This window comes from Gorilla gorilla, chromosome 21 (assembly GCF_029281585.2).
Source record: "Gorilla gorilla gorilla isolate KB3781 chromosome 21, NHGRI_mGorGor1-v2.1_pri, whole genome shotgun sequence".
Classification (NCBI taxonomy): Eukaryota; Metazoa; Chordata; class Mammalia; order Primates; family Hominidae; genus Gorilla; species Gorilla gorilla.
Window position 1 is genome coordinate 30097231 of NC_073245.2, and position 20220 is coordinate 30117450.

General features: G+C 40.1%; 1 protein-coding gene and 1 long non-coding RNA gene across 17 annotated transcripts in view; one reads left to right on the forward strand and one right to left on the reverse strand.

Annotated features, from left to right (window-relative positions):
• The window catches only part of CFAP61 (cilia and flagella associated protein 61), a 306901-nt gene that overhangs the window by 40965 nt on the left and 245716 nt on the right, over window positions 1-20220 (forward strand). For all 16 annotated transcript variants that reach the window (XR_010132305.1, XR_010132306.1, XM_063702312.1 and 13 more), the window contains exon 8: window positions 5508-5667. Coding sequence is in view for 14 of the 16 variants with exons in the window: in XM_063702312.1 (XP_063558382.1) it covers window positions 5508-5667 (160 nt within the window). In the remaining 2 variants the exon portion in view is untranslated. The remainder of the gene's footprint in view (window positions 1-5507; window positions 5668-20220) is intronic.
• LOC129529197 (uncharacterized) lies at window positions 1245-2665 on the reverse strand. Its single transcript, XR_008674659.1, has 2 exons — window positions 2430-2665; window positions 1245-1603 (listed from the first exon to the last, which is right to left on the reverse strand). It is a non-coding gene; the product is annotated as an uncharacterized lncRNA (long non-coding RNA).

Here is a 20220-nt window from a genome sequence, read left to right on the forward strand (position 1 = left end):
CATGCTACAGTGTGTATGAACCTTGAAAACATGATGCTAAAGAAAAGAAGTCAGTCATAAAGACCACGTATTGTATGATGGCATTTAGATGAAAGCCTAGAATAGACACTTCTGTAGAGACAGAAGGTAGATTAGTGACTGGAGGGAAAGGGGAAGGAGAAGTGACTAATATTGGGCATAGTCGTTGGTTGGTGGGGGGATGAAAATGTTCTGGGATTAGACAGTGGTGATGGGTGTACAGTTTTGTGAATATATTAAAAACCATTGAATTGTGTATTTCTTTTTTTTTTTTTTTTGAGACAGAGTCTTGCTCTGTTGCCCAGGCTGGAGTGCAGTGATGTGATCTTGGCTGACTGCAACCTCCACCTCCCGGGTTCAAGTGATTCTCCTGCCTCAGCCTCCCAAGTAGCTGGGATTACATGCATGTGCCACCACACCAGGCTAATTTTTGTATTTTTAGTAGAGATGGAGTTTTGCCATGTTGACCAGGCTGGTCTCAAACTCTTGGCCTCAAGTGATCTGTCTCCCAAAGTGTTGGAATTACAGGTGTGAGCCACTGCACCAGGCATGAATTGTGTACTTCTTGAAGGGTTGTTTTTATGGTAGGTGAATTATATCAATTATATCCATTTTTAAAAATCCTGTTGCAGGGGTACACTCAGGCCAATTAAGTCAATGTTTTGGGGGTGAGACACAATCCATATATTTATTTTTAATTTTGGACACTCACCATGTTGCCCAGGCTTTTCTTAAACTGCAGTCCTCCTGCCTCGGCCTCCCAAAGTGCTAGGGTTACAGGCATGAGCCACCATGCCTGACCTCAATCTGGATTTTTAAAGATCTCCCCAGATGATTCCAAGGTGCAGTCCAGGTGGTGAAACACTCATCTACATGAGGGTAAAACATACCTGGTGAGAATGACATGACTTTATAGAGATGTGGGTATTAGTTTCTGAAGGTGACAATTGGCCCCTGGAAATTAGATTCTGAAGTACTACATTGAAAGGATTTTTATTTATTTTTTAAATGTTTATTTTATTTTCTTATATTTAGGTTTTGGCATGATTTCTCAAAGACCTGCTTTCATGTATTCTCGTTTAGCCATTAGCCCCAGGCTACCAGGCTAGCCATAGAAGGGAGGGTTGGAAGCATTTGGGCCCAGCAGTACCACTTGGAAAGCTTGTCTTTACACAACTAGACAGAAACTCCTGAGAAGTGAAATGATTCATACAGACCCCAATAAGGATTTTCATGACCAAACTTTACTTATCAGGTTTAATCAGGGTCTTTGTTTTTGGAAGGCTTTTAATTATTTGGTTTCAAGGTACTAGTTTTACTCTGAATCACTTGAGTCAGTGCTTTGTAGAGAAGCTGCAGTGACCTCTTCCCCCACGTTCTTTCTCTCTCTTGCCATGTTTCACACTTTCAGTGTGTAAACATCAGAGCAAAGCTGTAGGCTGAAAACTGCGGTTCCAACCCTGCAAGAATCCTTTGGTGTCTCGAAAGAGGCAGAGGGCATCCAGCCCCATCTCCTTCCAGAGGCCGTGCTGCCTCAAGCATCAGAGGCTTTGTGTTCTGTGGAGGGGAGACCACAGACCTCGATCTTAAAATGGAAGGGCAGAAACAAGACTGTGAGCCGGGATCTGGGAGGGGACGTCTAATCTGAAGTGAGCCATGTCTGATGTCTGAAGCCTTTTGGGGTTCAAGATCAATGCCGTTGCTACCCTTTTTCCTGCCTCCCTAGGGGGCTTTTAGGCAATGGTGTGCTGGAGCCAGCTTGCTCTGGCTCTCAAGGGCTGATTGTTAAATCCTCAGGAACTCTGCAAACTGCTTGTTAAACACAGCTATTATTAAAAATTAAATTATAGAAACCTACAGTGTAATAAATTATATTAAAACAAAGTTAATAAATACTTGAAATTCATCACCTTCAATTTTTTTTTACTATTCTCCATGTTCTTGAGGGTTTTTTTTTTTAAATGTCTGTGGTCTCTATACTGTAGATATAAGAAATAATGGCTAGCTACTGCGCATTGCCTCCCAACTACATGTTTAGTGAGATCACACTGTTCACTTGACATTGACCACGATGACAGTGCTTACACCTCAGAAATTGGCAAATGCTACAGATCTGGGCTTTTCCCCTGCCAATGCTGATTAGGCATTTACAGGCACACGTTACTTTAAGGCAACCACTGTCAACCAGAGGAAACAGAAAGAAGTCCATCAAGTTTGTCTTTCTGAACAGCCATGGCAGTTCCAGGCCATGCATGCAGCATGCCTGAGGGCAAGGCTGTGCCCTGTGGGAAACCCTTACTACTGAAAGGGTTTTTAGTTACAGGGACTTTCTTTGGCTTGATAGCTAGTTTGGAGGAGTTTGGGGCCATCACTTCATACAAGTTCCTTGTCATAACTGTACCCTGGCTTACCTTGACATCTGGTGTTTACTCCAAGCTGAGGTTTTAGGGAAGGGTAGTTGGAGGCCATCGGCGGCTCCTAGTGACAGATGGGCAGAGCGTCTGCTTTGGCATCATCCAGGGTGTGGGCAGCAGTGGTCCGAGTAGGCACCACTGACCTGCAGGCAGGGAAAGCCTGCCAGGTCAGCCATGCGCTTGGCATCAGGAGTAGAAGATCAGAGCCAGCAGTGGTCACAATGAGGGCAAAACCCTCACAGTGGAATATTGTCACCCAAAATGGATGGGTGGCTGTAGGGCTTTTTGGATGGAAGCATAAATGAGAAAATACACACGTTTCTGTAAATGGACCTGTTTGGGAAGACAAGGCCACAGTACACATAGTTTTCTAGCAATCTAAACCTTATGTGTCATGATGTAGATATTTACAGGACAAGCAAGAACAACAAAACCTTCAGTTTTGTTCTCCAGTATAAGATAATTGAAGACACTTGTGGTGAAAAGTACTTCTGTCACCAGGAAGATAGATAACAGCCAGCAATCAATGCCTTTCTGTTGTACAAGTTAAAAAGTCCATTAAATCCATTTATTTTTTTTCAGTGCATACACAAGAATACATTTGGATACTCCTGCAAATTCATATTTAAGAACAGTGTTTCTCAAATCGGTTATTTGAAAGAAACTCAAAGGAAAAAGCAGACACTTCCACAATATGTCCTTGCTCTGTTGTAGTCTGTAATTGTGAACTTTTGTAAATTGTTACAACCCTGGATGAATGATGGGAATATAACAGGTTGTAGAATTGGAGAACGTTAAATCTTTATTCCTAATGGCAAAACATGTTTTTCTCATTTTCATCAGAATGTGTGATCCATGCCATTTGAAATCAAATTCCAAACACAATGAGCCATTAGTGTAATAGCTCATTACTAACAGCGGTCTTATAAATAATACATTCTTATCATGCACATGCAGCTCGCTGTGAAGCCAGCAAAAGGTATTTCAGGCCATCGAAGTTTTGTTGCGCCAGCACGGCTGTAGATTAGAAGGACATCTCCATGTGAACCAAGATGGATGCCAATTTTCCCTGCCGAGAGTGAGGCTGGCCGTCTCTTTCTGCACATATGGTAGATGGATTGGTTAATCAGCGTCTGCTGAGTCTTGGGCCTGAAATTACAGAGAAGCCAGACAACTGCGGCTATGCAGCCTTTGTTCACGAGTGCAAACAAGACAAACAATCACTTGTTATTTGGGAAAAAAATTAAAATGTTTATTTTGGACTTTTATTAAAGTGTCAATGGCTTTATAAAACAGCTGTGTAAATCCAGGCTTTTTCAGCAAGTATCATTTTAGGGGGCCTGTAAAGAAAGGAATATACATGAAAAAATTAATTTTTAAAAATTCCCCTTGTATTTCAGTATTGAGAAGAAAATAGAGGAGGTCTCACTTTTATTTTGCAAACACGTTTGAGAACAAATGATTTTTAACTGGGAGACATATTCGAGAACAAATAGTAGTTTAATACCTATTTTTTTTTTTTTTTTGGTGTCATTTAAAAAACTGAGTATTATTGTAGCCCGATTCTCTGTTTTAGGAGATTAAAGCATTTTCTCTGACTGGGCATTTATGGAAAGATGCTGCGTTCTTGGGAATAGAGAATGCCTGTGATTATTGAGTTCTGCTAGTTTCTGAATGCAATGGTTATCTAAAAGTCTGAACACTTGAGAGATAGGACCCAGTAAATGCAGGTTTCTAATAAGAGCTATCAGAGTCTAATCAGTCAACCAGAATTTGCTTAAAATCTACTAATAATTATTTTATGTGAAATTTAAAGGACTATGTATTTTCTCTCTCTTTTTAAATTTTAAATACTTTCCTTGCAGAAAACAATGAAATACAGAATTACTTAAGGGATATATTAAGGAGTTTCAGTCACAGCCGTCTCTCCATGTGGAATATGATAGAATTAAAGTCTGTTGTTAATTTCTAATGTTTTGGTACCAATCAGGTACCTGGTACCCAACCAAGGTTCAGATCAGCTAGTTACTCATCTTCTCGCCTATGTATTACGCATCAAAGACTGAAAATCATGGGGACGACTGCAAGAGCTTCAGAACCAGGCATTTCAGGGTGATGGGAAGTTCAACATTTGCAGATCAGACCCACCTGGTGAACCAGCCCAGCCTGACTCAAGTTTACTTCACTGGAACATTTTCCACCAAACTTCCTTCCCTCATATCTCCTCCCTATCAGACTATCCAGTTAATAAATAAGTGACTTCAAGACGAATTGAAGAGTTTCTACCTGATAAGGAGCTAGGGACCGTGAACTTTCTCTGTACTGGGGGCTGATCAGATGGGCACTGGAACAATGACCTGTATTCCTGAGAAGTGTGCATGGCAGAGGGAAAGAAAGTAGACAGGAGCGCCAGGCTTATGGTGGGGTACAAACACAAGACACCAAATGGCAGAGGATATGGAGCAGGCAGGAGCATGGTCTGAGCAGAGGGCAAGTGTCCCAATGGTTGAAGGGTCAAGAACTCTGGCAATTTCCATGTTACTTATGCACCACTAGGTGTGTCCCCAGTGGTCACTTATTGGGACATTTTTTGAGCATGTTTTATGTACTGAAGGAAGACACTTATTCCTCCCTTAAATCTCAAGGTGACTGCCAAACCACCAGCCGACCACATTCTGAGGGCTCTGGAGGTTTCCTGATGAGAATCATTTGACCTCTGATAAAGTAATGAAGTGTTTTGGGCTGGGTGTGGTGGCTCATGCCTGTAATCCCAGCACTTTGGGAGGCTGAGGTGGGTGGATCACTTGAGGTCAGGAGTTCAAGACCAGCCTGGCCAACATGGTGAAACTCCGTGTCTACTAAAAATGCAAAAATTAGCTGGGTGTGGTGGCGGGCGCCTGCAGTCCCAGCTCTGCGGGAGGCTGGGGAGAAGAATTGCTTGAACTGAGGAGGCGGAGGTTGCGGTGAGCCAAGATACACCACTGCACTCCAGCCTGGGTGACAGAGCGAGACTTTGTCTCAAAAAAAAAAAAAAAAAAAAAAAAAAAGAATAATGAGGTGTTTTGGATATTTCAGGTGGAAGGCACAGCTGTTGGGTTCATGAGTGTGTGCTCAAGAGTGAACATGCAACTGCTGCATGAGTGCTTTGACTTGGGCCCTTTCCACGGACTCTGTTTCCCACATCCTGATGACATTCTGGAATCATCACAAGACCTAAGTGTCCGAAGAAGTCAAGGTACAGTGGCTATCACAGGGACACACTGGGAAATTAAATCTATGCTTTATACACATTGCGCTCTTCGCTAAGTGATGGAACTAGATAGGGTACTTTATATTTCCTTCCCCAGTTCCCCTTAAGGAGTAGTTCCCATGGTTGGTCACATCCTTGTGAAATACCTACAAGCACAGATAGTCACAGTGCAGGGGTGGAGTTAGACATAGTGGACTTGGGGCCTTAGGGCTCCCACATTCAGGGTGCTCACTTCTTGAATGTTCATTGCTAGAGTACATGTAAGTTATGATGAAATAATTACTGGTGTTTCAGGTTTCACACACACACACACACACACACAACCAAATACAACAAGTGAATTTTTCAAATCAAGAACTCAGGAAATTTTATATGCTTTTAAGTTTTAATTCCAACTTTCAGTGCTTCTGTTTTTGTCTTTGACAAATCATTATGTAGTATAGGTCTGTTGCAAGTAGTCATTTTTCACTTGCTTAAGTTACTTCTAGCTATATGAAATAATATCATCAATTTTAAAATATTGTCTGTATCAAGATTTTCACCACGTTCAATTAGGTAACCTCAAACTTTGATGTCTTAATTTAGTGAGGTCTTACTGTATCCATGGGTATCTTTGCGGTTACATATTTGGGTTCTTACAGAAGACAGATGCAGGCAGGCAAGTTACCATGGGTACATCAATTCACTTCTCCAAAGCTGGATTTCTTCATTTGTAAAATGGGCATAATAGTAATACCTCCCACACGGGGGGGGGTTGTGAAGTTTCACTGAGATAAGCCATGTAGAGTGCTTTGCACAGTCAACACTCAATAAATGTTGATCATCACCGTTAGCAATTATTTTTTCTTTGTGTTGGCCTTCCACCAACTTGAATCTTCCTAGGGTAAAATCAGGGTATTTCAAATTGCTATGCTTTCTCCTGTCTGAAAGATTATACCAAGATTGTTCAGAAATGGGGAAAGGAGCACTTGGCTAAGCTTATCCCCTGAACGCATAAACCCAGTGCACAGTGTCTAGACCTCATCTGAACATACACACTTATCACAGAGAACCTGCAAAGCCACAGATAGAGGAGTTTCCCTTTTGTGCTGAAGATAACAACACCCTCCCCAAAAGAGATTTGGGGTCCTTATTGTTTAATAGTGAAGCCTTGCTTGCCATGCTTCCCAGAGAAGAACTCTACCATAGGAGAGTTCTGAGGGAACTTATCAGTGTGAGACAGTCTGGAACCATAAGTTGTCATTGTTATTTTCCAGTGCTTAAATTCTTCTTTGAAAGCAGCACTAAATGGCCTTTTTTTTTTTTTTGAGATGGAATTTAACTCTTGTCACCCAGGCTGGAGTGCAATGGTGTGATCTTGGCTCACTGCAACCTCTGCCTCCCGGGTTCAAGTGATTCTCCTGTCTCAGCCTCTGGAGTAGCTGGGATTACAGGTGTGCGCCACCACGCCCAGCTAATTTTTGTATTTTTAGTAGAGACAGGGTTTCACCATGTTGGCCAGGCTGGTCTTGAACTCCTGACCTCAGGTGATTTACCTGCCTCAGCCTCCCAAAGTGCTGGGATTACAGGTGTGAGCCACTGCACTTGGCCCTAAATAGCCTTTTTATGGCTGAATATTCTCACATGTAAAATGGAGATAAGAATAGTATCTAACCCAAAGAATTGAGGGGACGATTAAATGTTAGAATCTATGTGTTGTGCTTAGCTCAGCGCCAAACACAAAGTAAGTCCTGAACATTTAAAAATACTTTTTCCCCTGTGGCTGTTGTAATGAAGAACAAGTTGAAAAGATGTAGTCCCTTCCAGTGTGTTTCTGAGTGGCTCTGATGCTACTGTTTCCTACATAGAATGAATGGAAAATTCCTTAGAAACTTTATGGGGCAGTGAAATTCAAAATTTAAACTGAACCCTGGACTTAAAAACATACGTAAGCTAGTATATCTCTAGCAAGAGCCCACAGAGATATGGGCACTAAAAGAAGTCCTACTTCTGTTTACCTCCTTCAATATTTTTACCTAAAATAAGTCAATCTAGGACAGATGGTAAGTAAAAGAAATAGGAAAACTTATCTTCTGTGCCTTGTTTATTTTTGAAAGTCAGCTTTATGTTCATTGACACAAAGATGATTCTTTATGAAATTTTCACCAGGGAGCTGGCATTGTAGACTTCCACATAACTTGCAGGGATTGAGTCACAAATCATCAACAGCTCATTATATCTAAGAAAAGAGTCATCAGCACATTTTGCTGCCATCTTCCTATCAACAACAACAAAGAATGAGGCTCCAGAGAAAATTCTAAATGTACTGTGATCTGTTACTTTCCTTTCCTGATGAAAGTCTCAAGTTAAAGGAAATATAATTTCTCTAAAATATGAACTAAAATTCTTGTTTCAAATGAGCACACATCACTGTGTCTCATATCTTGTATTTTGTTTAGTGCTTTTTTCCATTTCAAAGGATTTTTATATATATAATCTCATTTTATCCTATAACTTGGTGTAGGAGAGCTAGGGAAGGTGAGGTTCTCTCCATTTTGTACCTGCTAAAGCTCATCCAAGCTTTTAAAGCTCATCAGTGGCTGACCCAGAAGGCAGACCCAGCCTCTCTCTGCTTTTGTGCATGATGATAGTCTTGGCAAGGTAACATCTTATCTTGGATGGTTTTGACAGAAAACTCCAATGACGGGTCTGCTACACAAGATACATGATGAGTTTTTTCACTTTATTTTTATTTTTTATTTTTATTATTGTTATTTTTTTGAGATGAAGGCCCCCTCTGTCACCCAGGTTGGAGTACAGTGGTGCAATCTCAGCTCATTGCAACCTCTGCTTCCCGGGTTCAGGTGAGTCTCCTGCCTCAGCCTCCCCAGTAGCTGAGATTACATGTGTGTGCCACCACACCCAGCTAATTTTTTTTGTATTTTTAGTAGAGACAGAGTTTCATCATGTTGGCCAGGCTGGTCTTGAACTCCGGGCCTCAGGTGATCCGCCCACCTCGGCTTCCCAAAGTGCTGGGATTACAGGAGTAAGCCACCATGCCCGGCCAGTTTTTTCACTTTAATAAGTTATTTAATGAATGATCACTTCAGTGGGTGATCAGTGACCTGCCCATATCCCTCCGACTTTTATTTTGTATGTGTGTGCTCCAAACAACTCCTATCTGCTGGAATCTTCACCTCTGTGTCTGCAGGCTTTTTTAAAACTATGAAAGGCCACTCTGACCTATGCAGGGGTCAGGCTGGAAGTGTCAGGAAATTATCACTCAAGGAATAGACTCTGTTTCCCTATGTCACATCCCAGCTTCCCTGCTGGTGCTTTCTCCATTGACTCCCAAATAAATGGTTGTAACTGAATCTTTAACTTAAGGTTTGCCTCTGAGGCAAGTGAGACCAAGACACTACTAGTTAGGTCTTTTCCTACCAGCTGTGAAAGCATTTATTTATACACAGCTGACTTGGGTGAGAGTATAAATACCCCAGCTCCCTCACTCCTCAGGTGGGAGGACTCAGATATGTGAGTATTGGCTGGTTTCCCAGAGTTCCCCCAAGGGATTAAGTTTCAGTTGTCCATAATAGTAATCTGGGTGATAACACATGTGTTGTTGTTTTTTAACTTTTAAGTTCAGGGGTACATGAGAAGGTTTGTTACACAGGTAAACTTGTGTCATGTGGGTTTGTTGTACAGATTATGGCATCACCCAGGTATTAAGCCTAGTACCCATTAGTTATTTTTCCTGATCCTCTCCCTCCTCCCACCCTCCACCCTCAAAAGGCCCCAGTGTGTGTTGTTCCCCTTTATGTGTCCATGGACAACACACATTTTATTAGTTGTCTTTCCTTCCCTGTCTCTTTCCTCACTCTCCTACTGGTGCATCCTGGAACCACCTCCAAAATAAACTGCTTATTCTCAAGCTCTTCCCTCAAGATCTGATCTTTCCCTGCCAGCTGTGAAAACTTGCAATTTCACACCAACCTCAACCCTTTCAAGCAGAATACTGTCAAGACTCAGCATTCTTAAATGAATCCAGAGGCCCTCCTTTCTCTAGCTCCTAATACACATGGTAATTAGCTTACTGTCCTTCATCATCTCAGCCTTATCAAAAGTTTCCCTGGAGGTCTGGCTGGTGTTAACAGAAAGGAGGGCAGAGCTGGTGTGGCTGACCATGGAGAAAGCTGACTTGGCTGGTGTGGTGCAGAGAAGCCAGCTTGTTTATGTGCTTATTCCATGACTGCTTGTCCTGAGCAGAAAGTGCTTTTCAGGATCTATTTTTGGAGGTTTATTAAGTATGTTCTCAATTCCAACAGTTTAATGAAGATCTAAATAAAATGCTAGGTTCTACCTTAAAAAAAAAGTTTCCCTGAATCTAAAATGTTTAACTGTGTACAATCAATTTGTGTTTTACCTGAATAATTTGTGTATGTTCTCATAGCTACCCATTTTGCATATATAACCTATTACATACTTGTAAACTTTGGTTTTTATGTACTAAACATTGGGAGTAAACTGGGACCAATGGGAATAGGTTCTAAGGATGTAAATTTTGTCCAAGCATAAGGAAAAACTAGTAGAAGTGTTATTTTTTTTATTTAATGGAGGACCTAGTGTGGAAGTAGCAAGTTCCCAGAATATTGGAAGAATTCATAAAGAAACAGTCATACACACTTACAAAGGGCTTTCTGCTTGTGTGGAAGATTATACAGAATGAGATGTAAGATCCCCTTAAATGCTAAAAAAAACTTATTGAATACATATCAAGATGTTCCATATGCCTGGCACTTTATGAATATTTTCCTTCAGTGACAATAAAATGGTTCAAAACAATATTTTTTCCAGTTGGCCGCAGCACTGGCCCTGCCTGGCGTTTGCAAATCAAGCTGTGTCTTTTGTTAGCTGCATCACCCAATAAATATTTTGGAATCAAGCTTGAGCTGGCAATTTTCTAGATAATGCGTAAGGCAAAATAGGGCACAGCCTGCATTTCCACAGCTGTACTGGCATTGCCGCATTTAATAGTTAAAATAAAAAAATAAAAACAAGCAAAAAACAAAACTTTTGTTCCTCATGTAGGCCGTTGAGATCTGGGCAGCATGAATCTGTTTTAAAAGACTCCTGCAAGGTTCCGATTTGTAAATCTCATTATATACCCAGAGCCCACCTTACAAAGTCTCTGCAGAACTTGATGTGCTCCTTGGCAGGGAGAGATTTCACTTTACATAATAGAGTTATGGGCATTCAAAAGAATAACTAGTGTAGCCCCTTGTCACCAAGTCATCCAGGAAACCTGTTGCTCACTATACATATAAAAGACCCTTCAAAATAGAATTTTTGTAATGTCTCCACGTAAAACATCGCGATATTGCCTTTAACTTTTTTTTTTAATTACTCCTGCTGTCAGGAAATGTCTTTATATGTCTTATTTCAATTTTATGTCTTGTTTTATTGAACTCACATTTGCTTCTTATCTCAGATTCCCTCATCTCTTGGGTTAGGAAACACCTGGACCCACTCTCCCTGTGTCGGAGCTAAAAAACAATGGCTACATTAAGTCTTATTGATTGTGTATTAAATCATCCCAGGTCTTTTCGCCTCTCTTCCTAAGGTTCCATTTTATATTCCTGGATTCCCTTCTATTTTACTTTATTCTTCTTTTAACATGGATTCCAAATAGGACTGGAGCATGTATCTACAGGGTGTGTTAGGATTTCTGCTGCCATCTTTACATTACAGATCTCGGAACCTTGTTTTTAACAGTCAGTTCATTCTGTAGTTAACCAGTGACCCACCAGGACTTAGTCTGCCAGGGCTGCCATAACAAAGTGCCACAGACTGGGTGGCTTAAAAAACAGAAATTGATTTTCTCACATTTGTGAGGCCAGAAGTCAAGATGTTGGAGAGGTCAGTTTCTTTTGAGGCCTCCCTCCTTGACTTGTAGACGGCCGTCTTCTCCCCGTGTCTTCACAGGGTCTTCCCTCTGTGCCCATCAGTGTTTTTGGTTTTTCTTTTTATAAGGACACCAGTCACAATGCATTAGGGCTCACCTGTACTTTAACTTTAACTCAGTTACCTCTTTAAAGACTGTCTGCAAATACAGTCCCATTCTGAGGTACTAGGGATTAAGCCTTCAGTGTACGAGTTTTGGGGGTGGGAGGAGGCACACTACAGCCCAGGAGAGGCTCTATGGTATCGTACTGCCTTCCTCTGGTCCCTAATAGGGGGGCGGTATGTGTTCAGGGTGGGGAATGTTTGGATGTTTACATCCTCTCATAAGCCCATGTTCTTCCCCTGGCTGGATGTAAGCCGCACCCACCCAACCTTCTGTGCCCGAGGAAAGTCCCTGTGTCCCACCAATGGGTTTCTCATTGTTCCTGGCATGGGTTTCAGATCCCCCTAGGAGAGGAGTTCTGTTCTTACAGCCTTCCGTGCCCTGGTCACCTCCACTTCCCAGGAGGCTAGGGTGAGTTCTGGGGCCCATTATAGCTCTCACTCAGTGGCCACACAGCAATATTACTCACTTGGTGGCAATTGCCACCAAATTTGCCATTTTCTCATTGTGATCTGGGCTTTGAGCATCTCAGTTCTCCCTCCTCCCCTTTTCTTTCCTTCTCCTAGATCCTGTGGTGTGGTTCTTTGATGCCTGTACTCAAGGCTCTGATAGTAATGCAGACAGTGGCAGCAAAGTCGGCTTTACTTAATGTTCATACATAGCCCTAATATACTAACTTATACTTGTTAAAATTTGAATTATTTATTTATTTATTTTTATTGTTTTGAGACGGAGTCTCGCTCTGTCGCCCAGGCTGGAGTGCAGTGGCGCGATCTCGGCTCACTGAAAGCTCCGCCTCCCAGGTTCACGCCATTCTCCTGCCTCAGCCTCCCGAGTAGCTGGGACTACAGGCGCCTGCCACCATGCCCGGCTAATTTTTTTGGGTTTTTTTTTTAGTAGAGATGGGGTTTCACTGTGTTAGCCAGGATGGTCTAGATCTCCTGACCTTGTGATCCGCCCGCCTCAGCCTCCCAAAGTGCTGGGATTACAGGCATGATGAATTTCATTTTTTTAAGCCACTGAATGTCTTTAGCATATGAAGGCAACATCTTCGAAAGCTTTAGCTACTCTTGCCTATATATATATATTTGATTTTCTAGAATCTACTTTGTTAATTCTAAAGCTTTGCAAGAGGTGTTGATAAAACAAATAAATCATACCAGACCTATACCCAGGCATCTCCAAGGTTGAGAGTTTAGACTCTTTCAGGGCTTTCAGGGCAGAGCCCCTGGACTGGTAGGATACCAGGAAGACTGTAATCCAGACCTGAAGCCCAGAACTTGTTGTCAGGGACGTGTCCCCAAAGCCATCTTGGTGAGCCTTTTGGTTATTTCATAAAACCTGTTGTCAATTCTCCATCTTAATTCCAAAGCTGATTTCTAAGCCTTTTCTAATGTCTTCAAAAACAACCATAGCATCAAAGGATGGCAACCACTTAAGAATCTATTATTTTGCAGACAGCAACATGACTGAGATCTGCATTCCTCCTTTCCTCTTCAGCCCTGGGAGCGACCTGTGATATCACAGCCTTGTTCTCCAACAGTCAGATTCATTTCACAATGGTGGAAATACAAGCGCATTTTTGTATGGGGCCTGGAGGTCTTCAGAAGAAAAGTGGCTTTATTTATATTCGTTATGATCATTATGTGCTGGGATTATTTTCTCAGTAGGGGATGTCTCTTTTGCCCATATTTATGAAGCAGGGGAGAAGGCATTTAATGAAGTTCAAGAGTGTATTTGACTGTAAAACACATCTCAGTACATTCACATGTAAATAACCCTTTTATTTGTTCTCTCTGGTGACCTTTTTCCTGTTGGGGTAGATCACAGTTTGTTGTTGTTTTCCATTTTCAAATGGAAGGCTGAAAGATAATAATGAAAGATTATGCAAAAAAAATCCGTGTTTAAAATAATGTTGATATGCCACTTGTGTTGCAGGATAATTATAGTAATTTGGCTATTACGCTATATGGAGTCAGCAGTTAGTTGCTAGAAAACACGGTGATAGGGGTGATTCAAGGGATTTTCATCCCAACTGGGTGTTTGATCCTGCTGACTTTTCTCTTGAAAATCAATTGCTTGCACTGAATACTTTGAATTCCCCCTTGATTAAATTGGCCATCAGTGGGTCACACCCATTGCACCGAGGTCACTGTGAGTTCTGTTTACAAAGAGTTTTTGATGATTCTTAAAATATCATGGACCAAATTTAATCTGAGCCAAGCGGCTAAGGAAGCAATTACTGAAAAGCACAGTTTTTGCACATGGCAACAAACAAAGGAAAATTTATTAATTCTGAAGCTCAACATGAAGCCAGTTATTTGACTACTGGGTCAGAGGCCTTCTCTCCACTGCATTTTGCTTGGACTTTCGGTATTTTCAGACCTCCGTGGACAGATAGGCTCACTCAGTAGAAGACCTGGTAGAGGCATCTTGGAAGCATCTTTGACAACTTTTCCATTTCTCCTCAAGGTAGTTAATAGATTCAGGTTTTCTATTTCCTTTGAATCAATTTTGGAAATAAGATTATTCTAGAAAAGCTTAATTTAGTATATGAAGATGAAAAATTAGCATACAGTAGTGGAGATATATATAGGAGTATATGTATAATATATGTGTGTATATATGTATCCAACTCTGTGGAAAAATACTTAAAAAAATTTTTTTCTTTTTTTCAGAGACAAGGTCTCATTTTGTTGCCCAGGCTGGGGTACAGTGGTGCAAGTATGGCTCACTGCAGCCTTGAACTCTTCCTGGGCTCAAGTGATCCTCCTACTTCAGCTTCCTGAGTAGCTGGACTATAGGTGTGTGCCACCATACCTTGCTAATTTTTACATTTTTTGTGGAGACAGGGTTTCGTTTTGTTGCCAGGCTGGTCTTGAATTCCTGGCTTTAAGCAATCTTCCTGCCTTGGCCTCCCAAAGTGCTGGAATTGCAGGGATGAGCAACCACACCCAGCCTGTCTTTTTTATTGAGTACTGATTTAAATCTACATGAAATATTCTAAAATAAAGAGAAAAGCAAATCACAAAAGTAGTTATATAAAAATATTATTCATAATAAATGTAGGAAAATATTAAACTTCCCTAAAACTGAAATGCACATTAAAACCCAAGATCTTTTTCTCCCCCATTTTGCCTACTAAATTGTAAATATGCATTGTAATTAAAACACTTAGCTCTGGGCAAGAAGCACTGTAATGAGCACTCAGATTTTCTGATGCTCTGAAGGTTGACTGATACAACATTCTGGAGTACAATTTAGTCATGGTTATCACAGAATGCATTAAATGTTCATGTTCTTTGACTTCAACTATAGCAAATTTGAGGAAATAATACTAATACTATAAAAAAATCCATATGCAAGAATTTCACTAAGCTTAATCATAATACTAAAAATGAACAAACAAAAAATATCCCAATAAACAAATGTAAAAACCCCAAGTCTCCCACAAGGAGATGGCTAAACTTGTGAATATCCCTTAGATAGATATGCAGAAGCCTTTAAGAAGAAGGTTACAAATAGTGAGGGGAAATGGTTCAGATATAATCTTAGGTGAAAAAAAGTCAATGCAAAATGAATTGCAGTATCAGTAAAGTCACCTAATAAAACACATGTTATGAAGAGTACAGGGAGGCAATGAACTAAAATGACAAAAGGGCTGGAGTCATAGAAGTGGCAATAGAGCAACGCTTTTATTTCCTCCCTATATTTTTTAAAATGTGGAAACAATATTAAATCTACAGAAAAGTTGTAGATACGTTTTTTCTTCCTAATCCATGTCAACGTAAGTTGCCAACATGAAGTTGGAGCACCTTGGAATACTTTTGTATGTATTTGCTGTAAAGAGGGACATTCTCCTTTGCAACCTCAAACATCCACTGATATCAGGAAATTAACATGAATATGTTACTACAATTTAATCCACAATCCAAAGACACCAGTTACATTTCTTCATTTGTCCTGAGGATGTCCTTTGTGGCAAAAGAATCCAGTCCAGGATAACAAACTGCAGTTACTTGTCATATTGTCTTTCAATGTGGAACAGTTGCTCAGTCTTTCCCTGCTTTTCATGACCTAGCCCATAATTTTGTAGAACATAATTTATTTTTGTTTGTTTGATGTTTATTCATGGTGAGAGTCATGTCATGCATGTGGAACTCTGGGCTCTCAGTCCATCCTATCTGGTGTGATACATTTTCAGTCTGCCCTGTTACTGATGATGATGTGTGTCACTTTGATCACTTGACTAAAGTGACTCTTTTAGGTAAAAATTAAAATTATTTTCACTTATCCCAGTCTGTGCAGAAGTCTGTAATAAGGTCTTTCTTCCTGAACTCTGTATTAGCTCTACCCTGATTTTCACTTGGCATCAACTGATCCTGTTTTACTCCTTGCTTGGGGTTTCATCTTTGCTCCACCCAGCATCCCACCACAGGTACTTGAGGCTGTTGAGCTCTCCTTGGGTAAATGATGCTCTTGGTTGTTCCATACGTCAGTCCTTCTATGCTTGAGCTGGTGTCAGCCTCTGGTAATTGCTGTGCGTGGTCCATTTCAGGCAGATGGCTCCTGACTTACTTTGTAGCCAAAATAGACTTCAGCAAGGCAGACTCCCTTCCCCCTCTAACTAGGGTGCTCACAAACGACATGGACCCAGCTCCCAAGTGCTCGGTCTAAAGCTTTACCTACAATTTATTCTCTCCTGTAGCTGTGATTATATCTCTTTCTTCTTAAAGTCATCTTTGCTTTTTACTCTGTCTTTTCTTTTAATTAGGTTTTCCTGTTTGGTCTTTTCAAAGAGCTAGCTCTTAATCTATCAAGTCTATGGGTTTCTTTTTGAATTTATTAATATCTGCTTTCATTTTGTGACCTCTTTCTCCTGATTTCTTTGAATGTGTTTTGTTCTTCCTATTCTAATTGTCTAATTGCCTGATTCATTCTTTTTTTTTTTTTTTTTTTTGAGACGGAGTCTCGCTCTTGTTGCCCAGGCTGGAGTGCAATGGCGCAATCTCGGCTCACTGCAACCTCCGCCTCCCAGGTTCAAGTGATTCTCCTGTCTCAGCCTCCCTAGTAGCCGGGATTGCAGGCATGCACTACCATGCCTGGCTAATTTTTGGTATTTTTAGTAGAGACGGGGTTTCACCGTGTTGGCCAGGCTGGTCTCGAACTCCTAACCTCAGGTGATCCACTTGCCTTGGCTTCCTTGTTTTAAAATAAAAGCATTTCTTGGGAAGAAAAAGTTTTGCTCTACCAACTTAGGTCCAAGCGGGTGGGGGCCTGCAAATTGACCAACAGATTAACAGGAGAAAAAAGTATTATATATAAAATAATATATAATACTTTGTATAAACTGGTTTGGTGGTTGTTAAGCTCTTCATTTCCCCCATTTGAAACTTCTCAAAAACATTCACAAACAAGGAGCAGGGTTGATTGCTATGGAGAGAAGACTAGGGCTACAAGTTCCAAGGAAAGAGATCTGCAAAAGGAGACAGCAACATAGATTAGAATGCGGAAACAAAAATAAAAATCAAGATTAGTATCTGGAGCAACTATCAACCCAGTTTCTGAGAACAAAGGGCATCCAGTCAAAAAGACTTTTAAACATTGGGTTTGAAGTGTTTCTAGACAGGGGAGTGAGCATGGTATTGGCAAACTGACAGATTTCCTAGTTTGCAGTTTGAAGGTTGTTGGTGATGGCATAGATAGCAAATCACCATAACCACGGTCATGGCTGTTTCCTGGAGCGCAGCATAGAAGATGAGTGTTATAGTGAGCTTCCTGAGTGGCCCACACAGCAGCAGCTCCAAACACGAGGCCCATACTCACACTTGATCTATTGTGATGATGACTATTTTGAAGTTCATGTCAAGCCATCTAGCTTCAGCTCACAGGGCTTCTTAAGACCTTGGAGGGAAAGGGGCAAAACAAGACAACCTAGAGTCTCAAGGTTCCGGGCAGTCAGATTTTTCAGTGATGCCAAGTCAGGAGGATGGGAGAAAATTTGGAAACATTAATTACTGGCAACATGTGTAAGATAGCAGGATTCAGTTTACAAAAAGGTAGAAATGGCTCAGAGGTAATGAGCAGGATTAGAATCTGATAACTCACATGAGTAGATTATAGTTTTCCATTGAAATATAGAATTTATAATCACCCCAATTTTGATCAAAGATAATAAAATTAATATTATTTTGTTTGTAAAATAAATCTAGTTTCATTAAATTTGGCTTGATTATTTATATGAATACTTCAAAAATGGTAACAGACCACATTAAAGTTTGCTTTGCTGAACTGACATTAGGAATCTCAAATTGGACTTTTAAAAGCCTGCTGGGACTAGGAAGTCAGGCCAAGAACTTGCTACCGGATTTCACCTATAATGCCTATAGATTTGGATGGATTCCTTTTCTCAAGGTCCCCCAAATATCCTAAGATTCCTGGGCCTGCCGGGAAGTAGCCTTACTAACTCACCTCCAAGGCTGGGAACCCTGAAGGCAGGCACCAGTATGCTTTTTCCAAGAGGGCTTTGTAAGCATAGGCTCCATAAAGTCAACCTTATTTCCTTAAAGCTATCATTCTCAAATGACATTCCAATCTAATCCTTGGTCATACCCAGTTATGTCTTGTTACAAGGAGGACAGATTCTCATTGAAACTATGCAAACAACTATATTGCCATGAAAATGGGGACACTTAATAAGAGTTTTGGAACTCTGGAGGGAGCAGGCAGGGAGAAAAATAAGATATTTCATTTCTGTTTACAAAAGCATAATGTACAAAATTGCTGTAAGTTATAGATAGCTCACAAAGAAAAGAGAGAGGGGTTCCTTAAATCCAGGATAAAATTTTAAACAAAGCCATAATTTTATTCATCAGTTCATTTAGTCCAATGTAATTAATTCTTGTTCTGCTTGATCTAAGGTTAGTAGTTTTATGAATCCCTCAGCTTCTCCACTAGAGTTTTGGAATATATGATATAATCTCAAAGTTATTTATGCAATACCTTCAGAAGCCTGCACCCTAGAGTACTTGGCATATTCCTTTTCCGTGGGTTTCCTTTTGTTGAAAACAAATATTCTAGCTTATTATAGCTTCTAGAAAAACTTCAGAATAAAACAATAACTATCCAGGATAAGAAGAGACTTAAATGGTATGATTAATGATCTGATGAGAGTTCACTATAAAAATAGCAAAATTGATGAGGAAATTTGGTTGTTTCTGTGGCATAGAACTTTTAAAATAAAAACTGGAATTATGACTATAATATTATGCTATTGTTGTCTAATATCAGGCAAAGCAATACCAGCACACATCATAGCGTGGGCATTGACAAATTTCTAGGAACTTCATATACTTCCTGAAATATTTATATTCATAACATTTACATAAAATATATGTAAAAATATAACCTTGGGAAAGTTATCTCTTCTTACTTGACAAAGCTTTTCATGCATTTCAACATATCTAATTTTATTTTATTTTTTCATTTTTCCATCACTCCCTATCCTAATTAATTTTTGATATCTCTTTCTTTAATAAGGTAAAATAACAAATCCTTTGAGATTTTCCAGGGGCTTTCTGGAAAGTCAGGAATTTATAGCAGCTGAACTTGAACTTCCAGGATAAAAGGGTCATCATTCTTCTCCCACACTGTAAACTCCTTTGTGGGGGTGAGGGAGTCAATGGAAGCCGTATTTTCAGGAGGCTCTGCTTAAGTTTAATGTTTCTTTCTGTGGCTGCTGATTGTTCGAATGTTTTCAGTTTAAAATAATCTTCAACCATTTTGGTGGGCTGTTCATCACTTCACATTTAAAGCCATGCATCTTCCAGTCAGTATTGCCTTGTCTTTATCCCATAAGCTATTACCAAGTGATATTGATATTAACATCCTTATTCTCATTGTAGTTATTTTATGAATATCTGTGGTTGTGATTTTAATCTTCTCTTTTATCTGAAATTTTTTAGGGAAGTGGTTTGATTTTCATTGGGTGTGATTATTGTGTGTGCTTGTCCTCTTGTCTTTAATTTCTAAATTTTTGCATTGTGGTTAGAAAATATGACCTGTGTAATTTCTACTTTTGTTTTAAATTAAGATCTTTTATTACAGCCTCATATAGGATCAGTTTCATAGATGTCCATGGACTTTCAAAGAGAATGTGCATTCTCTGTTTATAAGGCTCAAACTTTTGTATAGTGTGGTTAAATATAGCTTACTATGATATTCAAATCTTCCATAACTTCATTATTGTTGACATGGTCTATCTTATTCTGAGAAAGTAAAATTTCCCAGTTCACTGTGGTCTTATCTTCTCCACTTATCACTGCATTTGTAAGACTTTTGCTTTATGTATTTAGATACTGTGCTCTTTGGTACCTGCAGTTTCATGACAATGAGGTTATACTTGTGGATATCTTTTATCAATACAAAATAAGTATCTTCGCTCCATCTAATATGTTTAGCTTTGAATTACATTTAATCTGATATAATATTTCCAT